Consider the following 19,903-nt stretch of genomic DNA (forward strand, 5'->3'; position numbering starts at 1 on the left):
CTTTCCTATGCAATGGAAACTAGTAGCAAAGTGGATACTTAAATGGATTGAACTTTTGATTATTTCAATAAAATAATAAAAGTATTTTATATATTTCAATTAAAATTACGAATCTATTTTTTTTTAAATGATCAAAGTTGTAAAAAGTTAAGAAGTGAGCCTACAGAAATTTACTTTTGTAACCATACTTTACACCAGAAATTATCTGCAGAATAAAAATACAACGATATTAAAATAAAAATACTAACTACAGTATCGACTCGAGTGAACTGTATGCATATCGGTATAACCATATACATATAGGTTTATAAAATGTATATTGTTATTATTACAGTCATATAGTTTTAAAGTGATTATTATTTGGTATGATAGTATGTGTATAATATGGCTATACCAAGTAGAATGGAACAGAATTCCGTTTGTCGTAAGGTATATATATTTAAATTATTACACACACATACACACACATATATATATATATATATAAAGAAATTAGGTATGTATTACTGTATTGCCATTTATCTACCTATAATGTACATTAGTAGTATAACATACAATATTATTCTATATGATAGCGCCTGTTACATTTAAATCACAATAATAGTTATTTTTTTACTGTTAAAAACCTGAATTTAATATATTTTATCTACCTTATGTCATATATTGCATTAAATAGAAGTATTCTTTTTTAAACAGTTATTATGCGTTAAAAATATAACGGTATCTTAGAAAAAATATTATCAAGTATTGAATATATTTATGACACACGTTATTTATATTCACAAATCACAATATTAGATTACATAGGTGTACGGTGTATACTGCATATATATATATATATATATATATATGTAAATATGTACCTACTGTCATATATGTATTTGGACATTTGGTACATAAAACGTAACAAATAATATGTTGTTTTAATTTTAATCAATTCAATATTAAGGCCTATATTAATTATGGAGTACCTAACTCATTTAATATAATATGTATGATTTGCATTAATAATGTGAATTGTAAATAAAAAATTATAATAAACGATTGAAATACTAACCTATATAATGATGGTTATACGTATAACACCACATTTAGATTATAATTTAATCATATTATTATAATATATTATGTAAAACAGTTATACAAAACAATAAGCATTTTATATATTTAAAAAATGTATACCAAAATCAATTCTTGTTTACATATCTATAACAATAGTGGGAGTAGCACGTTAGCACACCTGTTATTTATTATACTGTTACCTTAACTCTAAAGTATGCTATCCGTGTTAATTATAGAGATGGTCGATAATCGATTACCAGTAAAGTGTTTAATTTAGTTTTACGTTTTTACACGTTTTACGTGTTAATACTTTATTGGACCTCAATATTTAGTGTAATATGTGTAATAATAATAACATGTAATAAAATTGACCTTCGTGTGAAAATAACGGCGTCGTCTGCGTCATCTAATTTTCGAAAGTTTTCATTTGTAAAAGACTTTAATAGTCCGTAAAGAACATTTATAACGACGCAAATAATACATGCGTATATTATACAATAATAATACAAGTAGGATGACTAACCGAGTATAAAAAATTATTATGAGTAAGTTGTCGAAAACTCCATTGCACAATTATTAATGTATAGATAGAATTATTTAAAAGTTGAAATTGTAATAGATGTACAGTAAAAATGACGTTTATATTTTGTGACATGATATTTGAACTTTTTTTTATATTTCATTATTTTACATAGTACCTAATATTACTTTAGTCCTCATCATTATTTATAGTTGGATGAAGAATTATAAGTCCAGCAGGGTAGGCCAAGTCTTACTATAATATTATTGTCTCCGCTATTTTTAGCCTTTTAGGTTATTATGTTGTTCTGGTCAAAAATATTTTTAGCTCATATGTTATGTTTTAAAATATTTTTTTATGAAGTTATGCTTTTTTTTCAATTCAAAAACCGGGAACGAGTGCCGAGTGGGAACTGTTTATCCCAATACTGCCACCCATTCCCGTATCGTTTATTCGCCAATATTTATATATAAGTTATACAAAGGTGGGATTAAGTTATACCTACAACCTACAATCTACAAAATGCAACAGTAAGTGTGCATCAGTATTATACTTCGCAATTGAACAAATTGGTACAAAATCTTAACTCTATAAATCGATATTAATTCATTAAATAGGTACAAGGTTCCTATAATATGATCACATCATTATATATACCTAATTCGAATTATGAAATACTGACTATAATTAAAAGATTAAAGGCAGGCGACGGCGCTAATAGAGTTAGTTGTTGCAGTTCTTTCTGCAGAGCTTAAGAGTACGTAACAGTGGAATTTGTTGTCTCCGTCTTACCAGTGCGTAATAATAATAGCAAATTTACGCTCAGCAAAACACTTATAGCTCCTTTAGTTTAAAAATTACAGTGAATCGACCTATTATGAAACTTTATGGTAAGAACATTTTCTGTGATTGTACGTTGGTTTTTTACGATAATTCAATTTTTAAGTGAGTTATGAGCATTTTTAATGTACTGTCATTATATACTCATAACTCACTTAAAAATTGAATTATCGTAAAAAACCAACGTACAAACACAGAAAATGTTCTTACCATAAAGTTTCATAATAGGTCGATTCACTGTAATTTTTAAACTAAAGGAGCTACAAGACGTGTTCTGTGCTGAGCGTAAATTTGCTATATTACGCACTGGTAAGAAGAAGACAACAAATATACCACTGTTACGTACTCTTAAGAATTAAGACATTAGCTGCGCACTACACTATTTAACTTGTTCATTACTCTTTACTCATTATCACAATAGGTACCTTTACTTATTTTAATGTTAAAATAATATTATATATAATATATATATACATATATATTGATGCATAATAATATTATAATATGTTATAATAATAGTGATAAACTTACAACTATTAACTAGGTATATTTAGAAAAGAAAACATGTCATTAATAATTTATAATTTACAACAATATAGAACGTATTATACTATAAGTATTTAATAAGTACCTAGGTACAATATGAGACTACAACCAACTTATAGAAAACACCTATACGGCTATATCTACCTTTATAATGTGTAAATAACTTATACATTTTATTATTGTAACTACCTACCTATTAATACACGGATTATACCAGGCGCGTATGGCCAGTCAGAATTATTTTATAAATAAACACGGATGTTTACGTATCTAATATATTTTTGGATTAAACGGTGGAACATAGAGGGTGTTTAAACAACCCCCCCCCCCTATCTACTCATGTGACATATGCTGCATTTACCTACCTACTAATATTACTGTTCAACAGTTTACTGTTTTTTACACAATTTTATAAAAATCGGTATTCTTTTATAAATTATATATTATATATTTATGAGTTATTATTACTGCAATTATTATAAGTATATACAATGATCAGTCATACTGCAGATTATAGATATGTAGGCTACTTAGGATAAATGTATATATATATATAAATTACCTAGTAAACCAATTTATGTATACTTAAACTGGAGTAGATACTATAAAAACTTATCAGAACTATTAAGCCAGTTAACTACTAAGTCCTAATAATAGTTTGGAAACGGTGATCTATAGTCTATGTAGGTATACTGATACTATTTTAACACAGAACACTTGTATGCAGTGTTGAATCCATGTATACTACAGGGGGGGGGGGGGGCGAATGCCCCCCTAAAATTTATTTCGCCCCCCCCCTTGACAAATACAACTTTTTGACTTTTAACAAAATGTACCTATTTATTAAATGCACAATACTAATTTAAAAATAAATAATTAATAGGTTTCTAATTTATTTTGTAATTTTTTCAATATTTATAATTTCTGAATTGTAATAAATTATAATAATACAATTTATAATATGTGGCGACCTTAGATTAACCTTAGATTGATTTAAAAATTTGAAAATTAATAATTTTTTTTATAACTTTTTAAATATTAAGAATTTTTTGAATTGCAATAAATAATAATAATAGGTAATACGATTAATGTGTGACAACCTTAGATTGATTTAAAAATTTAAAAATAATAATTTGTTTTGTAGTTTTATATAAATTTGAAATGTCTAAATTATAAATTGTAATAAGAATAACTATTACCTATTAATAGATATAATTCATAATACTAAAATGACGTATCACCATTCACCAATGAAAAAAAAGTGAGCCCCCCCCAGAAAAATTATCTGGATTCAACACTGCTTGTATGTACGTCTATAGACCGCCTATAGGCCATCTAGATTCCAAAATATTTTATTTAAACTGGGACTGTAATCAATGTCGCAAAAAGGATGAGGACTTTAGGATTAAAAGCACTAAGTCTAAGTCTTAAATGGGCTCTTTTAATTCGATGCACAAACGAATAAGTGATAATAATGATAATAGGATACTGTTTATTTTTAAAATATGTAAGTAAAACATCCTTCTATGTTCTAACCTCGCCACTGAGGACTGAAGAGTAAGTAACTGTAATGTATGTGGTAATCTTAATCCAATGATAAATCTTTGCAATCGTAAAACGATTCTGAGCAAAGCAGGGGTGGACTGGCTAGGGCGACGGGCCGGCGATCTCCACCTGGGCCTGTGAAAATTTGGGCTGTTTGAATAAATTTTGACCGATAAATTATAAAATGTAAAAGTTAAATAATAATACTTCCTGAATAATTAATAAATGTGCTGCCGTCCTCCACCCAGTTGTGGTAGAAACCTACGGGTGTTCACTAGAAATTTTCTCAGCACTCAAGTGTTCCAAAAACCTACAGTCCCAAAACTCAACAGTACCAACCTACAGCTATAATGGGCTCAGTTGCCGAAGCTTATATGAAAAAAAATTAATAAATGTATTGCCATGGTAAATATCAACAATACTTATATTACTAAATGCAAAACATTGTGTATATATTTTTACTATTTTTTTTCCATTATTTTCCTGTGATATATATATATATATATATATATAACTATTTTTGAATTTTATTATTAGCCCAAAATTTAGTTGGAATTTTCTGTTTAGCCGATTTCGACGTCTGTCATCTATACTGCTAGGTAAGTATTATATATTTTATGAAATATTTGTATTAGTAAATAGTAATTTATTTTACTATTGGTAATACGACAGTTTGAATTAATTTATGTCGAAAACATTGAATTTGAAAATGTCATTGAACAATTACGCCAATTACTAGAATATTCAAAGTCTCAATATTTTAGCAGTTTACTTGTGTTTTTCCACATGCAATTAGGTCAATCAAGTTTTCCTAGTGATTAACAAGTTTTATGAGTAAAACCACGTTTGATTAAAATAGAACAGACAATAGCTAGGTAGCTTTCCCCTCAGCGCTGTGAATATAGTACTCCTACTACTTCAACTTAATATACTAAATTACTAACTTAGTACCACAATACAACAATAGATATACCTATTACACACTATATTATACAATACGCATCGTATTATCACCCATAATATAATGATTATCGATGTTTTCGAGAAATTAATATTTTCATTTAATTATGTCAAACAAAAATAATTATTTTATTATTACGATTCGTGGTTGTATATCACGTTTTAAAATCCAAAGTTATTGCTGTGATCACCGCAGATCATGGTTCGTAAGTATGCGTATACCTCCGACACGAACTTAACTGACGTGGAGACGACGATGGGCGCGTCTTATACGTCGGACTGAACGGACTGAATCGGTGAATCGTACGATATACCTAGGCTATTCAGCCAATGCCTGGTATACGTAGACTACAACAAGTAGTGGGTAGGTGGGCAAGGTAGGCACCATTGCACCATAATATAATACGACATTGTATGTGCGAGTACTGCCGCAGCAATGGAACGCATCTCGGTTTCTTCGCGACGGCCCACGACAACCAGTTCGGCGTTGAACGCCTCGCGAGCGCTTGCGCCGTACACGTGACGTCATCGTCGTGACCGCGGACCGCGGCCAACAACTATTGAACTGTACGTAGTGCGTGGCCTACATCCGGGAATCCCGTTACCCGTGCCACTTGTTCGGCACCATCGCCAGACGCCAAGCGCCGTGCACGTACGTTTTCGGAGGGGCCCGGCGATTGTATTATTACTATTTTATATACCTAAGCTATACATCAGTAACGATTACGGATCGGTAACGCGTCAACGTGTCGTGCCGGCACAGAAATTTCACTTGCGCAGTTATTATTGTAGGTGCGTGTACAACCATCGCTCGCTCAACAGTTCATATTATAATATTAAAAAATAGTAACTAGGTACCTGTTGTGCACGCATTGACACGTGATATGTTCGGTTTGCCGGCTGTCATGGGCAAAGGTGTGTACGGAGAGGAGAATAGTGGCGGCGGCGGCAACAATCGGAACCGCCACAGCGACTACAGCAGCGGCGGCAACAAGAGCAACAAGAGCAAAACGCTCACGTATCTGCTGTGGCTGATCGGCGGCGTGTGCGGCCTGCACCATTTCTACCTGGGCAGAGACCTGCAGGGCGTACTCTGGTGGTGCACGTTCGGCGGGTATTTCGGATTCGGTTGGCTCAGGGACCTGTTCTACATCGGCGAGTACGTGGCCGACGCCAACAAGGACGAGAAGTACATGAAAAAAGTCGACTACATGGTCCGCGTGTACGAAAAGGTGAGCGCTGGTCCAACTGTAATATGATCTCGGCGTGACGCGTAGGATCATGTCATTAGGCTTTTAACATTTGCGCACACACCGTGTAAATATTTTATGCATATAGATACTCTTTGGTTTTTGCGCGCACGAAAACGACGGTATTGGTTTTGAACGCATTTACGAGAATATTGAAAATTGTTTTACAATAAGTAGGTATAATATGGGATATATATATATTAACTCTTTTCTTTTTCTTTTTTAAGGAGGGGTGAGGGTTGGATCAGTTTTTTAGAAATCTTCCACTTTAGGTGCGGTATAACGTATAATATCAGCGTACCGTATTTAGTATAATAATAATGGAGATGTGACGCTTAATAATAATACAAGTACAAGTACCTATAGGTATAATATAGGTATTAATATGCTTACCATTACTATTATTATACTATATTATACGTATCTTATTTTTGATTTTATTATGTTTACGTTTTTTCGCTAATCTGTAAGTAATCGCAACAGATACACGTCATAATGTTGGCATTTTTTTTCCACGCGTGGATACACAGTATGGATTTTTTTCCTCACATAAAAGCGTAACTTCACACAAACACACGACATGAATGTTTTAAAAAATTGTAGATTTCCGGTATGCACATCTAAAATAATAAACGATTTGTATTAATATTATTTTGAATATCGACACGAGCATTCGATAACGATACCTGTATTACGGTTTAATCCGTCGTCGATGAAAATAATATTATATCCGGTGGATATGTATTTATTTAATACGTTCTATGTAGCTTTCCGTTGACATACTTATAAATGAGTAAAAACTACTTATACATTGCGTTTACGTTGTGTCGCGGAGGCAGCCGGAAACGTCTCGGTCGGTTTGAAAAAAGTGTCAGACGAAAGAAATGGAACGCGATCCTACCTGTATAATGTATTAATGTACCTATTATATTATACGCACCGAAGCGATTCATCAACTGCCGATGACATATTATTAATAATATTATTTCTCTTGTTCATCGCCTATATTGGAATTCGGATACATTAACTAATTCCATCGTCATTATTTTCCGAGATTATCCATTTTAAGATTTCGGACAGAATAATAACTACAATGACATAAAGCGGCTCACAAGATAGAATTCAATGTTTTTCAATATATATATATATATATATATATATATAGGTCAACCATATACATCGTATGGTCATAACCATTCTTAAGAGTGGAAATTTTCACAGACTGTTATATCTGTTAAACCAACCTTATAGTCATACTACTTAACCTTTTTCAACTTATTTATTTTCACTACCTATTATCAATTACCTACTTATATTTACTTAACTCAATCAAATGCTCTTCGGGGCGTCTGATTGTCAAATAAATAAAATAAAAATTGTATATACATTAATATACTCATACAAATATTTATCGGGCCACAATGTTCAGCAATTAATAAAGTGAAATAACATGATGTTTATTGTTATAACTATAACACATATGGTCTTAATCGTATATATATACCTGTTGGCATGTTATGCCTAATGCATTTGCCATATATATATTATTTACTTATATACGTGTTGTTTTGTGTGACGTAGGAAGTATATTGTCCTTAATGTTTTTATTGGTCCGCGCAATTCAAGTATAATTATTCTACATAAATCCTGCAATAATTATCATCATTTAATATTCTTATTCTTATAATAGATTTTATGATCATTATTCAATACATTTATCTGAACATAAATAACAACTACTTATATAGGCTAGGATTTGAAAAAATTCTAAATTGAGTTGACTTTTATTTTTTGCCTATTCTTTATTGGTGGGCTGTTAACATATTTTATAATGTATTGTATATGGTTCAATCTTTGTTTTACTCATACAACAATATTTTATTACAGTTTATTATCATTTACAATAAATTATATTAAGTGTATAATATTTATTATATTATCTATGACTTACCTAGTACCTAACCTACGATTGTACGACGCGCGTTCCTAATACTTATTAACATATGTTTACCTGTAATGAAATAACAAGCAAAATCCTAAAAAATAATATGAAACGCTGTAATGTAAATAATAATAGGTATCTAATTAAAATTAACCATTGTCTTTCAATAAATAATCTTTTACACTTTGTAAAAATAAAAATTTAAGTGTTTAAAACGATTTATAATTTGAACTTCTAAGTTATAGAAAAAGGTAACTAATAACCTAACTTTACTAACCAATAATAACATACTTCGCAAATATATTTTAACTTACTAAAAGTTATAAAACTTATTGCAAATAAATAGGTACATGTTTTTTTATTACATTTGGGTATATTGTAAAAATAAAATATATTACCTATATGTATAGTATATTACATTTGCCATAAGTATCATAATTTTACGATCATTCTGAAATATAATAAACCTACCCTGCTGTCTCCGACTTTTTTTACTGCTTTGAAAACAACAACAACAAAGGGTAGATAACACATAACAGTACCTATATAATTCGACTTTTTGGATAAAATACTTGAGTGTTGAGTACAAACCTATAGATTATAATATTATTATGGTTCGCCGACTCCTATAATATAAATATAAATATAATAGGTATTCTTTTTGCCAAACAAAATTCATGTTCAGGAAAATCAAATTTCTTAACCGAACCCTTCTGCGAGAAGAGTTCGACGCTTGGACATGTGAGGAATTTAACCTTGAGAATATTACACAAACACGATGTGAAGGTTAATCACCTTTATTTCTTAGAAATAGTGTATTACATTACTTATTATACTTAAGGAGGGTTCACAACTCGTCATTTCGTGTAAAACATTTTTTTTTTCTGATCGGCTTACCGAAATGAGGTTGTAACCGTTTAATCGTATCCACCAACACAATGCCATAAATATTGATCATCGCGAAGTATTGTGTATAATATTATTGTCATTGTTAACATCTCCAACAGTCGATAGTTACTTTTAAACTGTGTTGACGTGTTAGTTGCATTCTGGTTAGATCGTTAATAATATAGAGCACAATATTAGTATATTTATTGAAAATGTCGGAATATACAGATTGTGAGCACCCTTCCCTTCGGCTTGAAATAAAACTTAAAATTCATTATATTTAATAAAATGTATGTGGTTACACGTAAAATTAAAACCACTGAATTTTAAATTGTGCTATTTTAAATGTATAGCTCAGTGATTAAAACCATAATATCATAACGGTCTTTTCGTTAAACCAGTTTCGATAATATTACTGGTCACATTTTGCATAATATTATACAAGATCAACGGTATCGCAACGATTAGGAGGGACATTTAATAATTAAATAGTGTAACCATAACGTTAGCGACGATTTGCGGTCGTTCAATAAACTAGTGACGTTCGATTTCATCGCTAGATGGCGGTTATTGATCCCAAAACACTCTCACTCGTGATTGTCCGACGTGACTGCTCAGTATATATAGTAGCATCAGACGCTTACCCTTCACCTCATCACCGTTACCTTACCATCGGGTCCACACTCATGGCGCGGTAACCAAGCGGTTACCGAATGTCCACATTTCGACCTGAGGAAAGTCCCCGGACCTGCGGCAGAAAGTGCAACCGGCTTAACGGCCGTTCGACTCCGCCCCGCTCGCTCGTCCACTTGACGGATGTGACCGGTGCATGTCTCTCGACGTGTCCGTGATCCGTAGAGCTGTGTGTGGGCGATTTCGATTGGTCCTAGATATACAGTATGTCGAGGGAGGGCCGCGCAAGCAGCCCTTGACTTAATGGGGCTTACCAACGGTGGAGAGGTACATTATTTTTTCATTTAAAACAACAAAAAATTCCAATTACTATTCCTTTTATGTATTTTTTTTTGTTCAACATTCATATTATTTTATCTCATTCACTGAAACGGCAATATTATTCCTCGTCGTTCTCAGAAAAATCGTTGGAGAATGTTGCTTGAAATATTCCTTAACAATATAATATTATTGCACTAATGAAGTGTGTAGTTTTAGGATGGCTGATTTGATAGATTTTGAACTGTAAAATAATAATCGATTATCACAATATACAGAAATACAGAACAATGTAATTAATCTATACATATAACAAAAATAGAAATATTGATCTATAGCATAAATCTATGGACAGTCATTTTATTATAATATACAAATTAATAAAATATTTTGAACTTAATAGTATAATATTATTTTATAATTTAAGAAAAATATTTATTCATTAAAAAATAAAAATAATGTGTAAGATACCTCCTAATCAAGAATGAACTACAAATAAACTTAAAAGCATATCCCAACTATAATATTACCATCTATAACCTAGTACAACAATATTTATTATTTACATATTATTATTATATATTATTGTAGGTATAATGTTTTGTTGACATTGTTGTAAATTGTAAGATTAGTTACAGTTCTAAGAAGGAAACTAATTAGGTAATATATTACCAAATCACAGGCCATAGCTCAACCTAATGGAAAATAATTTATATTAATGGCTAATTATAAGTTATAATTTAATTATTAGTTGTTGCATAGTTATTATAAAATTATTGTTATGAGTTTAAACTAAAATCTCTGACATTGTATATTATATTTCAGCCACCATTTTCTACGGTCCGATTCACTGGTATGGTAGTTGTGGCTTATCTTTTCAGTACCGTTGTATCCCTAGCAATACCTGAAGATAATGTCGCAGGTCTTAGCTGGCAATGGTTACAAATATTTACTCCTCTAGCTGCTGCTTTAGGTAAGTGATTCATAATTTATATTCTAAATAGTAACATCATGGAGTTAATGATTTTTTCTACAACTATATATTTTTGTTATTTCTAAGTACATCATACAGTATTATTGTAATATTTAATTGATATACAAGTACATTTAAAACCATAGAAATAAGATTCCATAGGTATATGAATTCTTAAATTTTTAAAATAATCAATTGCATTTTTACCAAGTATGTATAGTATTAAATATTGTTGATTAATTTTTTAGGTGTATGGGCTGTGGGAAATATTGGTCATGAAACGGGATCCATTAAATGGCCTTTAATATGTGCATATTTTATACCCATGGTTGGTAATCCATTGAAATCATTTATATTTGATAAATGGGGCTACGACATTGATGAATCTACATCATTCGCCATAATGATATTATCTGCAGCATGGTCATTTGATCACTTGGAAAAACGGTGGAGACCAAAAAACCAAAAGACCCCAGGCACCTTAAAGTAAGCATTTTTATGAAAAATAATATTGTAAGAATTTATAATTAAATAGGAATTCAATAAAAGTATAAATCATATTCAAATTTATCTGTTCAATATTTATTTATTTATCTAATACAATTTTCAGGCGAATCATTGTAATTAGTATGTGCTGCTTGTTATACATGGCTTTATGGAGTAGTTATTTATATTTCAACGCCAAAGTGACTGATGAAGATGGAGACGAAGTACCATTCCATGAGGCCCTAGGTCATTTTTTCAGTTCACCCTGGTGGTTAGACGTAAAACAATCATTTATTGATGTATGGCAATTTGCACAACAACATGGGTGGATGGAGACTTGGCGACAAATAGTTTCATTATCTGATCCTTCGGGTGAACAAAATGCTTTTAAGGTGAGATTACACTATTTGATAAAATTTTATTTAAAATGTATGAAACTAACATTGAATGAATTCTTAAAATGTAGAATTTTTATACACTTTGACAACATTATTATTTATGAATGTGGCACAGATTTTTATGCAATTGTATATTTGTTTCCTTTTTACATTGATGGATTTTTGTCAGTTTTCTTTATAAGTCATAATAGTTTCAAATTAATGAGAATTATTTTTTTTAAATATTTAGGTGTTTGATGAACATTTGAGTGAATGAATGATGAGTGAAGTTAAATTTTTACTATTTTCAAAATCTAATTAATGTTTAATTTAATATATTGTCAAGAAGACAATTTTAGTATTACCATTTATTGACAAAATTTTTGTTTTTGGTCAACCTATATCAATTTTATCATGTTTAACAGAAGTTAACTTCCTTTTTCATAATCTTGTTGAGCAATTTAACCAGGAAAGTTTTGTATTGCATTAAGTCCCCCTAATTAAGTTACCAAACTTCCTTTTGTATATTTTCATTTATATTTACTGCTTATTTATGATACTTTTTAGTGCATAAAAATCTGTATTCTATTCATGAGCATTAGTTTGGAGCTAAAAATTTAAAATGGTGTTCTTATAGTTCATACAATTTATAATAATCCATATTTATTATTTTAAATTTTAAATTTAAGGTGCTGGAATTAAGATCAGGAGCTACACAAACTGAAATAAAAAATCAATGTCGAACATTAGCAGTTAAATACCATCCAGATAAAGCTAAAGATGATGTAACTAAGAAAGATGTGCAAAATCGATTCTTCGAAGTACAGCAAGCATGTGAACTTCTATCAAATAGTAGAGCTAAAAGGCGAAGAAGAAATAAACAATTTAATGAAGAGCTTTAAGTTGCAGTATTATTTTTTTGTTATGTACCTATCCATCAAATCATATTTGTTTATACATTAACTGTGATAAAACCAAATTTATGTTTAATTTAACATAATTTAAGGTTATTATTTTTCATAAATGCTTTGGTCAAGGCATAAAATCCTTATGTGATGGTTAATTTAGAAACAAAAATTATAATATTGAAATTCTTTATATTATGTTAAATTAACATTATATTTTTATTAAGGAATGCCTTCATCAGATAGTGTTTTAATTTTAGAAATATTTATTATCATTTATTATACATTAATGTTGTCCGATAAATAAATACAACTCTAGAATCACATTGTATAAATGCTCATTAAGTATAAATCTATATAATTTATAAGTAAGCCAAATTAAACACTAAGTTTATATTGATATATTTTGTTTGAATTATAAATAATGTAATGTTTTCGAGTTTTCAGTATCTCGAAGTTCCTATATTATAATAATAACAATGTTTAGTTTATTTTTAATATGTATTTTACTAATAACACCAACCTTTATGATTTTATTATTTATTTAAAATTAAATTATTTTAATTTGTCATCATAATTTATTTAGTGTAATTTATTAATGCCAATTGGCTTCAAGCCATGGACTGTACTTTCAGAATAACATATTTATACTTGTGTTTTTAGAAACAAATATTTTGTTCTGTAAAAATTATATATTTATATTTATATCATATTGATATAGGTAATTTAATTATAGGAGTTGGGAAATAGTTTGTAATGTTTGTATGTATTGTTAAAATATAGATCATAGTAATTATCAGTTAACTTTACAATACGGTGCCATTATCAATACTGTAATGCTAAAGTTTTTTTTTTTTTTAATCAGACGATTAGTTAGATAGGTAGTCCATAAAATTCATAACATATTATTATAATATGTTGTTTAGAACAATCGTAAAAAAAATATAATAACATTTCTATGATATGGTTTATTGACTTGCTTTTGTAATTAGTATTTAGTTTAAATAAACAGTAATGAAAAAATATTTAGCATTAGGTAATATTAATGATATACATATTAAATTTAAAATTATTAATAAACAATATCTGAAGAGCACCTTAATAATTGAGAATATTAACAGTCATTCTTTCACATAGGTCGTTTTGTACAATTCAATTTTATCAAACATTCAATACATTTTTTTTTCAATAACAATTAAAATAACTAACAAAATCCTATTTACATAGTTTTCTCTCATACATTTTTGAACAATTTTACATAACCATTTTTATGATATTAGAAAATATCCTATACCTATTTTTGGATAAAATTAATTTCACTAAGCTAATTTTAATGCAATATTGTGTAGGTAGTTAAAAAAAAAAATAGAGAAATAATAATTAGGATACACAACATCATAACATACCTATATTATTTAAAATTCAGAAAAGTAATTAATAAAGGATGTAGGATATTACCTACCAGTGGCCAATCACTATGATTTTTATGTTACAATATTTATACATTTGTATTCTATTGGCTGAAGAGAAATAACAGGAATTTAATATAATATTTCAAAAATGCATAAACAATAAATACAAAAGTATAAAATATGTTATCCATAGTAAATATTTTTTCAATAATATCATTTAGTATCATTTTAATTTTAATAATTAGCAAAATTTTATCTTAATAAAGAAATTTGTAAAAAAATACAGAACACAAAATTATACTTAAATTCTGGTTAATTTTGAATATAAATGAATAATAGGTAATACAGTATGTTACAGCAAAAATCATAAATAAGGACAATGCCTATAATATTATGGAGGTATCTAGTCACTATAAATACATAATCCGGCTTATCATAATTCATAATAATTAATAATACTGATAAATGACATAATATCCTTAAAAAATTGGATAATGAACAAGTGACAGGTATAAAGATAAGTGTACTTTAATTTTTAAACATTATTTTAAGATAATTTAATTATTAAATCATTTATATAATATATTGACTATTTGACTCTGTGACATAATTGATACATATTTTAAGCAAAGTACCTACAATCTAAATCAATTAGAAGACTAGTTAGCTAAATCTTAAATAATTAGCAACATACAAAACCAATTGGCAGTAAACCATAGTTTTCAGAAAATAAACAGATGCCATTTATACAGTTACTATTAAAAAAATAATACAATAAAAACATTTTAAACATCAACATTTCTATAATTACCGCTATTTAGTGAAAAATAAAAAAAATACATATTCTACATAGTAGATACCTATCTATTTATCATAAACCAATTTGCCTTTTCATAATTAAGACACGATTCAAAATTTATACTAAAACATTTGAAGGCATCTAATTTTACATTCATCTAAACTCAATGGCTTTAAATATTCATTTTGAAGATATTAATCATACTTCATAAAAAAAAATTGTAGTTGTAGTGACTAAAGCTCAAATCTGGTTATTTTTACTTTATAGGTACCTAAGTATTAGCTGGCTAAGTAAGTTGTAACGCATTGACTGACTGAAGTACTGAGATGTATTTTGTACTTCTCATACATTTAACGTAGTATAATCTGAATAAAAAGATCAATGTTCTTTTTATTAACTCGCAAATACGTGAATGCATCATTTTTTGGATTTACAAATTAACAAAAGTATGTATCAGGGTTCAGGATTCTGAAAAGAATTATCTGTAAATTAAAATCTAGTTAAAAAAATTTACTTAGATACGTTAGCAACTATTTAATATTATATTTTGATATACTACTTGTGCGTTGACGCGTTGTTGAGTTATTAATTGTTTGCCATGTTTTAATTATTTTATATTAGCAATTTGCTAATTTTAAATATTTCAAATGTTCATGTAGATACCTTTAGAACTTCGCAACAGAACTTTTCAATGAATTATAATAACATTTTTAACTGGAAATCACATTTGAAATCTGTTTTTTTTTTTTTATCAACAAAAACTATATGTCATAATTTTAAGCATTATTTTTAATGGAAGCTAGGAATATAAAACAAAAAATGCTTTTAGTCTTTATGTTTTTTATGAATTATGGAAAATATTGCAGGCACTGATTCAGTGTGTCGGTAGGCTACCTCTTCCCCTACTATCCTATTTCATAATAAATTATATTATTTATCACTTAATATTTACCTACACAGGATAATGTATTAATAGTAATTAATATTAATTTAATAAAATTGAATAATTTTTGAAAATTGCCTTAGTAGAATATGAATTATTAAAACACCTATTTTATAATTCATGTCGTTAGACAAACCGCAATTATCATCCTTAGTAATAAGTACATTAAGTTTAATAACACAGTTACTCCACGCTCGAATTTCGATTAAAATGCATTAATTTTGAAAAAAAAAAATTATAATATGTGAAACAATTTAATTGCTCCTGTTAATGCGTGATGGACTCACATCTGAAATATGAAATAGGTAAGGTACTAAAGTATAGTATGTAATATTGAATTTACGATTTCTGCGCGACACAAAATGCCTATCCTATTATTATTTAATACAATATACAAAGTATACACTGTATTATTGGAAAATATATTTCAATGGGTTAGCTCGACTGTATAGGCGCAACTAGAGGCCAAACATTGGGGGTGCTAAAATTAATGTAGATGAAACAGGTCCGTGGGGGCTACGCCCCCACACCCCTAAGTACCATTCTTCAATTTTATATATTACTATAATCAATCTTAAATGCACTGTAAAAACATAAGCACACTAATATTTATGTACCTATCTAAACAGTAATCTACCTCATAAATACATTATAGGCATATTACTTATATATTCATATAATGACCTAGTACCTATAAACAGATAAAAATGTCAATGTTACATGACTAATTTTTGATACAAACATATTGGGGTTTTATCGATTCCGCCGTTTTAATATCAATTCCGCCGGCTATCGACTCCGCCGAGCTTTTTTATTTATTGATTCCGCCGGCTATCGATTCCGCCGAACTTTTTTATTTATTGATTCCGCCGGCTATCGATTCCACCGACTATGTATTTTTAAATCAATTTTTTTAAAGTTTAAATATAAATATTTCAAAAAATAATTCAAACATTTTTGTAAGTAAAATGTATTAAAATAGTAAAATAATGATATAAAATTTATTTAGTTAACGCCAAAAAAGCAAAAATAATATAATTTAGTACAAATAAAATAAATAGGTAATAGTAAATAATAATCAAATGTTCTACAATTTATTTTAAAAACGCCAAAAATGCAAAAATAATATAATTTAGTACAAATAAAATAAATAGGTAATAGTACGCTTTGTTATAAAATTTAAAACTTTTATATGATATTAATTGATTTTTTCTTTCACTAATAACGATTTCAAAATTCATTTTTAACACGAGGTGTCGAGATATCTGGTATATGTATAATGCAACACGCGAACAAGACTACAACTGTCACTAAATGTTGATCATTTGGACACAAAACATATTGTACAATATTTACTTTTATTTCTAATAATACCGATGTACCTACGTGTAATAAAATATGTCTCTTTTCGATACAATTTTATAGATTATATTGATTAAGATAAAACCGACACGATAATATGCGATAGCTATACGTATATTATTATAGAATATGTTAGGGGAGATTAAGACGTTTAGTATAGTTGGAGAATTCAAAATTCAAGTTATATATTTAGGTAATGCTCTAAGACTACGAGTGTTTTTACTAGTGAATTGAAAATTAATTGTATATTAATTTAAGCCTTTTATATTTTGTTTTCATTAAAATAAATAATTTACAAATATTAACCGGCGGAATCAATAAAAAGAAAACTTCGGCGGAGTCGATAGCCGGCGGAATCAATAGATTTTTCACAGGTAAAAAGGTCATTTCGGCGCAATCGATATACGCCCAACATATTATATAACTATAATCATCATAAATAATTTGAGTTTCCACCAAAAACGCCAAATAAAAAACAATCGTACGTATAACAAAGAAAACTTTTTTCATATGATTTTTCCATTTTTGGTATTTTTGATTTGGGGGTGCTGAAGCACCCCCGAGCACCCCCTAGTTGCGCCTATATAGCTCGAGTACCACCACTACCACCCATCATGGCATCTATCTACACGGTGTCTACGACTATATTATTTAAGGTGTAACAAGACTATTTAACAGAGTTCTATTACAAATATTACTATATTTGTCAAATAGTACTGTTACATCCTGTATATAGTATAGATACTGCAGCAAATTCAGTCGTCATTATATATAAAAATTTGGGTTATTCACGATCAGTGACGTAGCCAGGATTATTCTTCCAGGGGAAGGGTTGATATCAATTCTTACACACCAATAGTTTACCTAGGTTCTTCAGCATAAGCATAACATGTAGAAAAAAATACTAAAAATAGCCATGAATTTTCTTTTTATAATTTAAAAATACAATTTAAGACTTTCTTAGCGACTTTCATAGACCATCAAATTAATAATTTTTAAATTTTCTCAACAACTCGGGGGGGGGGGGGGGAGGTTGCAGCACCCTCGGCCGTTTCCCTGGCTACGCCACTATTCACGATATTTATTGTATACTCATATACCATTTAAAAATAATTGTAATAATCATAATAATATTAAACCGTAACCCGCGGCGTTTGTCGGTTACTCGGTTATTACCATCATCGTTTTTTGTTCTTCTGTTTTTTGCTCCGAGAATCGGTGGCGTTCGGTGACGACGGGACGGGCGTTTGCTGCTGCTGTTGGAGCGGTTCTTGCATTCCGGTGACGGTCACCTTTGGCACGGTCAACGGTCTGAGCAACGACTTGACCATGGGCTTGGCGCGCGTGTGCACCGGCAACGCGGGACTGCTTGCGCACAGGGCCGCGCCGGTGAGCTGCGACACCAGCGAATACTGGTTGGCGGTGCCGGCGGTCGAGTCGGGATTGGACGACGTGCGGAACGCACGCTTCAGTTTCGACTTGATCGAGCGGTGGTGTTGCGTGGCCGCGCGCTGGAGTGTGGCCACCGCCGACGTGGCCGGCGGCTGCATCAGCCGACCGTTGATCAGCATGTGCGGGCCCAACTCCGGGTCGCTGCCCCACCGGCCATACGACGTCGTCCGTTCCAGGAGTCGGTTGCGCGCTAGTTTCTCGATCGCGTCCGCGCAATTGTACCGGCCGCAGAATCTGGCCCACTGTTCGGCTCGCAGGCCCCGACCGGTGTCCCGCATGGTGGGCGATGCGCCTGAAAGGTAAATAAACGTCAAACCTTCTTATAATAATATAGCTCCTGCCATAGTAGTGTATTTTTATCATAAATTAACGGGATAAACCCTTTTTATATAAAAACACACTAAATTATATTTTTTGATAATATTATAATGATATATACAAAATAATGTTGAAATAACACAAATATAAACAGTTAAAAAAAAAATAAGATGGATATTTGATACTAACTATATATTATATACAGAGTATACATCCGTGAATATTATTTTACATCAACATTTCAAAAATCAGCAAGGAGTGGCTCGTCAGGAGACTAGGGGAGACTTTGAGACTGCGTCTCCCTTTAAAAATAAACTAGTTGCTTGCAAATAATATAATTAATTAAAAATAATAATGTATAGAAATATTTTC

The 19,903-nt window shown here is 29.9% G+C and overlaps 2 protein-coding genes and 1 non-coding gene across 5 annotated transcripts in view; 2 read left to right on the top strand and 1 right to left on the bottom strand.

Moving 5' to 3' along the window:
* Nucleotides 1-6,038: 6,038 nt before the first annotated feature.
* Nucleotides 6,039-14,207, top strand: LOC149054238 (dnaJ homolog subfamily C member 22-like). Its single transcript, XM_089230481.1, has 5 exons — nucleotides 6,039-6,705; nucleotides 11,330-11,477; nucleotides 11,726-11,963; nucleotides 12,088-12,355; nucleotides 13,030-14,207. Exons 1-5 carry the CDS (start codon nucleotides 6,358-6,360, stop codon nucleotides 13,240-13,242), a joined length of 1,215 nt encoding a protein of 404 aa, XP_089086607.1. The 5' UTR covers nucleotides 6,039-6,357; the 3' UTR covers nucleotides 13,243-14,207.
* On the top strand, nucleotides 10,205-10,512 carry LOC149054239 (RNase MRP). Its single transcript, XR_016192334.1, has one exon.
* The window catches only part of LOC149054240 (uncharacterized), a 32,693-nt gene continuing 23,404 nt past the window's right edge, over nucleotides 10,615-19,903 (bottom strand). For 2 of the 3 annotated variants that reach the window (XM_089230480.1, XM_089230477.1), the window contains one exon: nucleotides 13,065-19,505. In XM_089230480.1, coding sequence (XP_089086606.1) covers nucleotides 18,940-19,505 — 566 coding nt within the window. In that variant the 3' untranslated portion in view covers nucleotides 13,065-18,939. Of the gene's footprint in view, nucleotides 10,749-13,064; nucleotides 19,506-19,903 lie in introns of those variants that run through there. The other variant, XM_089230478.1, reaches the window with a different exon arrangement.

Source organism: Diuraphis noxia, unplaced genomic scaffold (assembly GCF_037042655.1).
Source record: "Diuraphis noxia isolate RWA-SAM2 unplaced genomic scaffold, SU_Dnox_SAM2 contig0009, whole genome shotgun sequence".
Taxonomy (NCBI): domain Eukaryota; kingdom Metazoa; phylum Arthropoda; class Insecta; order Hemiptera; family Aphididae; genus Diuraphis; species Diuraphis noxia.

Bases quoted from the DNA above. Each gene is read 5' to 3' on its own strand.
- LOC149054238 (XM_089230481.1), top strand. From the start codon at position 6,358: ATGTTCGGTTTGCCGGCTGTCATGGGCAAAGGTGTGTACGGAGAGGAG. The intron at 11,478-11,725 runs GTAAGTGATTCA...TTAATTTTTTAG, and splicing joins TCCTCTAGCTGCTGCTTTAG to GTGTATGGGCTGTGGGAAAT. The intron at 11,964-12,087 runs GTAAGCATTTTT...TACAATTTTCAG, and splicing joins AAGACCCCAGGCACCTTAAA to GCGAATCATTGTAATTAGTA.